This window comes from Varroa destructor, unplaced genomic scaffold (genome assembly GCF_002443255.2).
Source record: "Varroa destructor unplaced genomic scaffold, Vdes_3.0 BEIS01000005.1, whole genome shotgun sequence".
Lineage (NCBI taxonomy): Eukaryota > Metazoa > Arthropoda > Arachnida > Mesostigmata > Varroidae > Varroa > Varroa destructor.
Genome location: NW_019211458.1, coordinates 8403028 through 8412877, shown reverse-complemented (window position 1 = coordinate 8412877; position 9850 = coordinate 8403028). Strand labels below are relative to the sequence as shown.

At 39.9% G+C, this 9850-nt stretch overlaps 1 protein-coding gene across 4 annotated transcripts; it reads left to right on the top strand.

Moving 5' to 3' along the window:
* The first annotated feature begins 1096 nt into the window (after positions 1–1096).
* On the top strand, positions 1097–8123 carry LOC111250620 (phytanoyl-CoA dioxygenase, peroxisomal-like). 4 transcript variants are annotated; one of them, XM_022806042.2, is made up of 9 exons: positions 1097–1247; positions 1744–1869; positions 2631–2766; positions 2976–3084; positions 6076–6205; positions 6398–6613; positions 7071–7252; positions 7543–7662; positions 7942–8123. In XM_022806042.2, exons 2-8 carry the CDS (start codon positions 1755–1757, stop codon positions 7660–7662), a joined length of 1008 nt encoding a protein of 335 aa, XP_022661777.1. In that variant the 5' UTR covers positions 1097–1247; positions 1744–1754; the 3' UTR covers positions 7942–8123. The 4 variants fall into 4 exon arrangements, with proteins under 4 accessions (XP_022661777.1, XP_022661778.1, XP_022661776.1 ...); XM_022806043.2 differs by having other exon boundaries at positions 1102–1247; positions 1755–1869; XM_022806041.2 differs by having other exon boundaries at positions 1115–1417; positions 1755–1869.
* Positions 8124–9850: the final 1727 nt, after the last annotated feature.

The window sequence follows — 9850 nt, the reverse complement described above, 5'->3', positions numbered from 1 at the left end:
TCGCTCACTATCGTTCATCCATTTGCCATTCGGCACTTCTTCTAACGATCGTTCATAACCAATAAAAGAAGTAAGTTTGAAATAATATTTATAGTAAAATCCAAAGTATCGGATGGATAATCATGGAAAAAAATACGTTTTTCAGCTGTTGCGGTCACCAATTACTTCAGTCGTATTCGTTTGTTGTTTTTAGCAGCCTTTCGACGTAGTATTTATTTATTTACGAAAATAATGTTTATTTCGTAAGTTTTTAATCTAATCGGAATCGAATTCTCTGACTGTAAGCTCTGTAACTGTGGAGTTCGACTAACGTGTTCCAATTAAACGGATTTTAGAGTTTGTGTAACATTGTGCACCTCATAGAAAATAAGTTCTCCAGCTGGGCTTTTCGATCTCTTATGGCCGGTTCAAGAGTTTGTCGAGCAATAAAAATGAATGTGTCTCAGGAACACATTTTCGTCACATAAACAATATGATAATGTGTTGCGTACCCTCGAATTAAAACTGATGAAATTAAAGAGAGCGTCATTATCAGAATTTAGTTTTCCTTTACGAAGTCCTCGATACATATATAATAACAAACGCACATATGTTCCAGCTTAAAATCTAACCGAGATCTTGAAAGAAGTAACATCAAAAAGAAAATTGCGTTCAAGCTTGACTACCTATAGTTGTAACCACTTGACACTAACTAGTTCAACCAACCTGAATTCTATAATTACCAATCGTGCAAATTATATCTAGTTACTGTGGCTCAACACAAGTACTCGATTTAGGTAATCCAAATTTCTCATTCATCATAAGACAGGCAATACTGAAAAGAGTGTTCGATGTCGACCTGAAAGGTGGATTCAGGATTCAGATGCCAGGTTCCTCAGGCTGGCAGATTGAAAGACATTTGTCTCCCCAGTTTTCTTTGCTATCAACGTCGCCCTGCTGCTGCTGCCGCCACCGCCGCCGCTGCTGCTGCCGCCACCGCCGCCGCTGCTGCTGCCGTCACCGCCGCCGCTGCTGCTGCCGCCACCGCCGCCGCCGCTGCTGCTGCCGCCGCCGCCGCCGTCTAACGCCCAATCGCCCGACTACTCTCGTCAACTTTCAGGCATACTGAGAACTGCAATTACTGGAAACATGTTCACTACTGCGTTCTTCCGTCAAAGGGCTAAGACAACTCGAGCTAGTGGAGTCGCCTGTCGAGAGTGAAATAAAATCAGTGCAGGAGGAATGAGTGCGTCACTACGTAATTGTCTGTGAGTGAAAACATTGTTTGTACTTATTGCTATGCTTTTCGCAACTTGTGTGTCAAGCTGGCCCTCCGCTTTGTCAAAGACAAGCTCTGCTTGAGAGCGCCCACTTAACGTCAGGCACGCTGCGTTCTTGACCCTGTGAAGTGTATCCTCGGTATTTACGAGCAACTTACGTTAGTAGCTTTTCCGTATTTATCTATCTTATTTATTTAGACAGCTGTCAAATGAAAAAGACCGAATCATATTTTTCATTATTACTTGTTATCGGATTATCGCCTTTAGTATTAGATTACTCAAATAGTATACGATATTTTTGTTAGCAAAGATTGTATTTAAAAATGCTTGAAATTATAAATGGGTGAATATCATAAGCGCCATACTTTGCACGTTACGTCATATTAGCATACGAATCCTCTGTAAATATTCTACATATTACCACAATATCTATAAAAAAAAAAAAAAAAAAACATTATTTTCCTTTTTTTATGTACCCATATAGTTTTATTACAGATGTCAGCAAATCGACTCGGTATCATCGTTGGTCACCTAAAAGGTACCAGCACGCTTCAGGTGTTCGAGGATGAAGGCGTCCTCGATGTCGCTGGTTCGGGCGAAACAGCGCCTGGTATGTACATATAAACAATTTTATTTGTGATTTAAGCAACGACATTTGATGTTCTGAGTCTCGGAACAATGACTGGATTGCTATCATAGAGTAAGCGTGGGGATCGACATGTCACGATTCACATCTTAGTAATCCCGTGGCATAGTATACAAATTTCGAATTCGGAAATACGACCAGATTAAAAGCACAATAATAATAGTGATGCAATAGTTTTTTTTATTTCGTCGTTCGGCACACAACAATATGCAGGAGTAGCTGCCATAGGCGAAACAAGGGGCTTTCACAGAAGGCAGAACTTTTAAATGTTATATTATATATAATAATAAATAGTTGCGTATAGATATTTTTTTCTTGCGTGATACAAGCGGATCAACAAGCTGGTCGCCGTACGCGTTTTTTCCGTAATCTAAGTTTACAACGTCATAAGGTGATTAGCTGAACTAAATGTAGAATTTGTTATGTTGATAGACATGTTGTCGATTGTTTTTCCGAGCGGATATGGAGAAAACGGGACATCGTGACTCTATTAGATAGTCTCTAATCGGTCTGGTTTTTATCGACCTAAATTGAATTGGCGGCGTGGACGGTGTGTACTAGCAGGAAAAGGTGTAATGTATTACTCAAATTTATAAATAGAGCCAATGTGTGGTTTTGAGTATCTGACTTGATTCCGTCTCCAATCAGATAATGTCTATAGAGTTAATTGCATAGTAAAAAAACAACAAAAAAAAACTGTGCGGCCTTTAATACAATATCTGTAGAGACCAAGTATCGCTTTACGCTCGACAAAAACAACGGTCTCTTATCAAGAGCGCAGAGAACACAGTATGAGGCAAATGGTTTCATCATTGTTAAAGGAATAATTTCGAATGAAGAGTTGGACCATTACGCGAAAAGGTGAGTTGGATTACTTGTATAAACTTTTTTTTATTTTAATTAACGAAACGTAAACCGTGCCGGTATAAGTCTTATGAGAAGATACAATTATGTCCACGAGATCTTGGATAATGTCGATGCCACACTTGTCGAATAGGGAATTAGGCTTTCTGTGACGTTTTACTATCATATGCAGTGTCTCCGAATAACAATGATTATAATTATTTCAGATTTGACGATATCGTCCGTCAACGAGTTCATGTACCCGGCCTCGCCAAAGTGAAAGATGTGTCTGTTAAAGATCAAGAGTCGAGCACGTTTGTCGTCAATAAGCTTCAGGCACGTTACCGCACACCTCTATATAATTTTTTTTTTGCTTGTAAGTTTTAGGTTCCATGAGCTTATCTCGAAAATGGGCTTTCGACACTTTTTTTGTTTCAACATAGATGCCTCGCTGCGGATAATCCGACCTGTGTTATATGGTGCAAGTGTTACTACTCTACTCATTTTGATATGACAAGTCTCTTAAAAGAAAAGAAAGCCACGTCAAGTTTCCCTTGACCCAGTATGCTAATAGCTCTCCTGAGAAAGAGAAACATTAATGGCACAAGGTTTTAGGCACATGACAAATTGATACTTTACAAAATAGGCTGGCATACGTGTCGCTCCTGCAAGGAGACAAATCTATAACAACTAGCTTATTTGATCGTGGTTGAGTGTGGGGATGTAAACGTAAACACGCGCACTGCCCGTTATATATAGTTGGCGGAAGAATCAGCTCCAGGCGAGCTGAGAGGGCGACATAGGAATCTTCCCATGAAAAGACAAAGATGAGCGATACCAGTAAACTCTCATCATCGTTCGGCCGTTACGTAGCGAGAAAATAGTTGCTTCACGGAGGTCAAATTGATAACAAGTGAGTTAATTCGGAGGTGGCTCCACCGTTGTGCTGATTCATGGCTGACAATATCCACGAATCGCTTCGGCAATGTAAAACAACACGAGATTTAATAAAATAGACGTCCTGTTGGACAACAGAACAGCACCAGTATAAATCTTCCCAATGAAAAATAAGTATAAACTGGGTAATTTAGGTAGCTTAGTCGTGGATTCATGCATGGTTAATTTGATACGTTCTATGATGTGATGATGTGTTTTACTAAAACTGAGGAATAATCAGATGTTAAAGTGTTAAAAGGAACTAAGACCTGGCGTCACAGGGCACGGAGGAGAAGTTTTCAACTTATTCTAGGATGATAATGCAGCAGTTAGAGAACGCTAGTTAAAGCCACACACGCTACGGTGGCAGAGAACCATGCCTCGTACCGTGAGTGTTCGTAAACAGGATTCACATGATGACCATTTTAAAAAAAAATGATGCTACTTGCCATTTGTGTTTAAACGCTGAAATAATTCGAAAATTATTGCGCGCGAAACACGCGCTTGAATTTGGCGGCATCTTTGTCCTAAACCTGATACCAGTAAGAATATCATGGAACATTTTTTTCAAATAATAGCAAACATTTTCCATATGGCGAACAGTAGTGAAATTATGGAGCAACGTAATTTCAAGCGCCGATTGCGGTTGAAATCGAAATTGTAGATCCGACTTCAGTCTAAAATGCCTGATGTACCTCTGTATAGTTATCAGTAAACTTCACCTGTTAAAGGTGCTGCTGCTGCTGCTGCTGCCCTGCTAGTATTAAATACACCGCAATTTTTGTGCTTTATATCTCTTTGTCCTATCTCACAAATCAGGTTTACTATCATCATAATATAATACGGTTGTAATAGAAGCGATGCGCTTCGATCGTTCGCTCAAATTCATGGACAGGCAACTTGAGATGTGAAAATTTAATCTCTATTGGTCCGGCCGACGGTTAGATAGTATATTTGTATAATTTGAACTTCCTTATCCGTGTCTTATTTATAGTAATAGGTAATCCTAATGAGTTCTCGTTGCGTGTTTCTGCCGCCGCTCGACACATAGTGACTAGAAGAACTCGAAATTTTTTGATGGTGAGCATGAAAAACGCCGATACAAAACGTTGCAATTTCTGTGTCTCGTCACGTTGCACACAGAGAATACTAAACATCGGACAAATCCTGACTCGATAATCGGATTTCTCTGTTTAGTTAAAGTGGTTAATTAAAGCAGGGCTATAATTGTGTCGGTGATAAATGGAAGCGCTCGGCTGTTTGAAAGTTGCGGTAGACTTTACAGCTCGGAATAGAATTTACCTCTGTAGTCGAATATTGATCTTGATTTGAAACTGATTACGAGATTAAAATAGGTTTCACTTGTGTTGAAATAACGCTTTTTTTTTTTCTTTTTTTTTTCCTCTTCCATTTTCAATTTCCTCTATAGTTTTGGATTCACTGCTAACTAGTGGACAAGCAAGAAAGCCTATAATAAATCGCAATGACTTACTGAGTTATAATATACCGTTAAATGCAGGGAATGAAAAGAATCCCTGTAACCCTCTGGGTGACGATAGCATTGTTCAAAATAGGTGAACGAGCACATGTTAGAGGGACAACATGGTCTAGGTCACCTGATGCGCGTTTTTTTCAACGCGCCGCCATGGTAACCATAACTAGCAATGATGGTTCCAATTTGACTGTTCGTAAAAGTTAGTGCCAAACATTAATAATAACGAATTCAGCATATTATGATTAACGTTAGTAGCTCCTTACACGGTTACCGTGGTGTGTCATGGGCCTTTTGGGGAAACCACGAGAAAGCCCAGCAGGAGGCATTGCAGTTAGACCGCCCATGGGAGCAAGCCCCTGGCAACAGATTTACCGATAGGCGATTCCGAAGACGAAAAAACGTCAATAGCAATACAGAGCTACAGATACATGAGAAAAACTATAATAAACCTTAAACTATAAAAAACCAAACATAGCCTTCAAATAGTAGTCCATATGTGTATAGATAGATAATGTTGTTTGTTCCTCAGTTATAGAGCGCGAAACCATGTTCGCGACGTTTCAAATGGCTTCCTTAGTCCAACACCGCTAGAAATGCCTGTAGAACTCAGGAAAAGCCAATAATACGTAACGATAGAACAATACGTAGTCCTGTCTATACAAAAGTTACGTACAATTTTATTGTGAATGAATTGCCTTTTTTCGCCCTTGATTTTCATAACATAACATAACTTTCTCATAATATAGCACCCAAAGAATTCATGTTAGCGATATTAACTTAGCCGTGGGTGTTTATTTTTATAGCCATGTTAAGGAATATTTCAACTTTAATTTTATTCGTGTCTAAGAAACCCATCCTATACGTACGACAAAATCATTAGTAAATTATGCTTTCAGGACATTTTTATGGACGATGAGCTTTTTGCATATTGCCGCCATCCTAAACTTCTAGACTATGTCGAGAACTTCACGGGACCAAATATAATGGCTGTTAACTCGATGCTTATCAACAAACCTCCGGATTCCGGTGAGGCTGAAAAAAAATGGCATCAGATTGCAATAACTTTGATGAGTATTTGTATCCGAAAGCATAGATAATAGCTTACCTATTATGCGTAGCGTTTTGGACCTTTGGTACTATTTTCAAATCATCTCGTAATATAGTAGTGCAGTAAACTGGAGACGTTAGCCGTCATCTTGGCCTATGCTTATGCCGCAGGGAGTTTGACATCCCGCCATCCGCTTCACCAGGACCTACATTACTTCCCGTTCCGTCCGGCGGACCGCGTCGTTTGCGCCTGGACAGCGATGGAAAGCATGAATCGTGACAATGGTTGCCTTGTCGTTATTCCTGGTTCGCACAAGGGAGCGTTGCTTGAACATGATTATCCCGATTGGGAAGGTGGAGTCAACATAGCCTATTACGGTGTCAAAGGTTCGTTTCTACGCATCTGTCACGAAATACGACGGCTATTAACTAGTTAAAAGAACTCTTTATGTTTTAGTTGATGACCCTAGCTTCAGTTAAGTACGGAAAGATGAAGTTACTTTAACGCGATTCGCGGTAGGTTTGAATTATCAACAACTGGAAGCTTCTCGTTAAGATCAGAGGTGGTGATGATGGACTGAATTGCAGACATAGATACGATAGTTTACGGACGTGTTACTTGAATCAAGTAACCTACACGAATGGAGACTACGACGTTAATAACTATGAGCTTTTTAAAGCACACTTACGTTTCACTGCTTCAGCATATTTATGTGTCTCCGATTAATAGTGAAGTAGGGGACTGAGCAGCAAGCAAAAATTGCGTGCATTGATAAGTTGAAAGCGGTCCAACAAGATTATTTATGCAACTTGTCATGATTATGCGTTTTTTTAATCTATTCAGGCGCTTGTGATGTCACGAGCCGTCGAGTCTTCCTGCAAATGGACAAAGGCGATACCGTGTTTTTCCATCCGATCCTGATCCATGGTTCAGGAGCTAATCGTTCTCGCGGTTTTCGTAAAGCGATCTCATGCCACTACGCCGCTTCCGAGTGCGACTACATCGATGTCACCGGCACTACTCAGGTACCAATGCCTGCCAGTTACTACAAACAGATTAGAGGTCGATATCAGTGACATTTCTTGTGTGACTGTTGTTCCTAGACTAACAGCTCAAAATGTACATGCCTGGTGTTAAAGAAAAACCTTTGACAATTAAATATTCAAGTCATGATATATTTATTTAACGTATAGGGGAAGGAGTCGCACCCTTTACAATTTACAGTCAACGCTTCAAAGAGAAAGACATGGTACGATTTGTTTTCCGTATGGTAACTCAGCACTTTTGTTGTACGCTTCTCCTGCCTGTTTCGCAGGTCAACATTGCCAAGGAAACCATGAAAATGGCAAGAATACGCGGGTTCCTGCTTGAGAACTTCGAGGATGCCTACCGATTCCGCTCACAACTCGTACGCGGGAAGCGACTCACTCTCTAAGTAATCATTTCATATTATTGAAGCCATAAAGCGATGTGTCCATATTATCGTTGCTCTTAGCTACTCAGTAGTCAAACAGTCTTAATAAGAATAGTGCAAACGTGGCCTTCGGCAACATGCGATTACGAATTTCACTATGTGTATTTTATATTGGCTTTTGTTATTTCGTCATTAACGACTGAAACAAGTGATGCGCTTGAGAGACGTAAACCGTGGAACGAACAGATCTATCTAAAGCGTTTGCACTGTTATGCTAATGGCATCTGTGATTCTCTGTAGGACGTCCATCAATACGGCCGTCAACCGTTCCGGTAGAGGGATGCGTGTACGCAGGTAGTTGAGTCGCCACGAGGTTCACGGCTTCTGCAGTTGAGGCCACCGAAACTTCACCGTCCGACGTCAGGCAAGGGCCAATGGATGTACTGTACAATAACGTAATAAAACACTGTGGTTAATGCTTACCTGTATCCTCTTTTCTAAAATTGAGCTTTGGCAATTGAGAAGAGTCGATATATGTAGCGAGTACATACTACATATATCGACTCTTCTCGATCATGGAATGAATTCGCATGGAACGCGAACGCATGTGCCCAACGCCGCACTATTAACGATAGCTTTTACATCTAAAAGCCTTAAGGCCTATCCTGCAAAACATAAATAGGATTTTTGAATATCCGAACCTTACAAACATGGCTTCGAAACACATTCGAAAGTCAATGTCGTTAACAGTTTTTATTTGTTCTGGTTCAACATAATATTTAAATGTGGCTTTCCTTGAGTTAGAGTCTGTACTATAAATCTTGCAATCATATTTGTTTAAAATAGTTTCCATATAAAGAGTTTTATAATATATCCATCCCACCCTTTACGGTCGAAAACGAGAACGCTAGGAAAAATTTTGATTGCTCAGTCAATGAGAAATGTAGCCATCTGTCATCCATAGCTACCTATACTCAATGCATAAACTATAGAACGCTAGATATTTCATCTTAGCGAGTTATAACTGTCGAAATAATAACAGCATACTTATCGGGTATACTGTACAATAGCACCCCATAGCTAATATATGTACAAACTATCCCGAGTACATAGTCGTAAGGCGCCTCGCGATCTAGATTACTAGCATATTTATTCTCATATTTAATAATGTATACGCATACTCTAGCCTTTTTTTTCGACCATATCTATTCCGTTTATGTCTTTGGCAATGCCAGACAGCATCAAAGATTTAAGTTCATTGGCTTAAGCTCAATTAGGATTTTAGTTACTCGGTATAGCCAAATCACACTCGGGGGATGGAACACGTTACACTAAGCGAGATTATTCCAGCTGAATTTCACTTGTCCTAACGGAAGATGGAATCTGTAAGAAGGAACATCCTGTGCAGAAGGGACTACAAGGCGCCGAAGCAGCACTTCGTATTTTAAGCACATCGATTCGCCTAAAATTCATCGCGCGCACACCTGCCAAGGTCTGAGCCCGTCGCTTGACAGACGAAGATCATAATGGCCCTTGAAGGCTTCTTCTTCAGCATTCCCCGTTGTAGCCTTTTGACAAAGTTGAAGATTCGCCTCTGTGTTGTTTACAGTCGTTTGTTTGATAAAATATGTGGAACATAGATTAGATTCGACTGAGCGAATACCCTCGTCCTTTTTATCTGTAGCTTTAGACGTTAGAAGCCTTCCTTATTTAATCGTACATGTAGGCAGGGCCTGAACCAGAAATCCCCAGTTCCTCCGGCCAGCTATGGCAAATTAGCATGCTGCTCCATTAATGTTACAAGACTGTCTTTATTATGGCTGCTGAACACTTACCTATATAACGTACACATATTAATCCGGATAGTAAAACAAAAATAGTATAATATCTTTTTATATTATGATATTAAGCTTTATATTTTTTTTCTGTTTTGTATAAAACAACTGGAGTCATGCTTAAGCGATGTGCAGCTTATTCGGTCCCAGAAAGCATCGACATGGAGTATTGTGTGAATACTTTTTTTTGTTCAAGATTCATAATAGACCCTTGAACTTATAGACAAACTACGCTGAATTTGCCGGGTCTGACATATACTTGGATAACTTTAGATTCATTTAACTTAATCCGATAATGTTACGACCATTATCAAATAAAGTCGAAGCAAAATACGCTGAAAGTATGATTTTGCATCGTATCTAAAATCACGCTT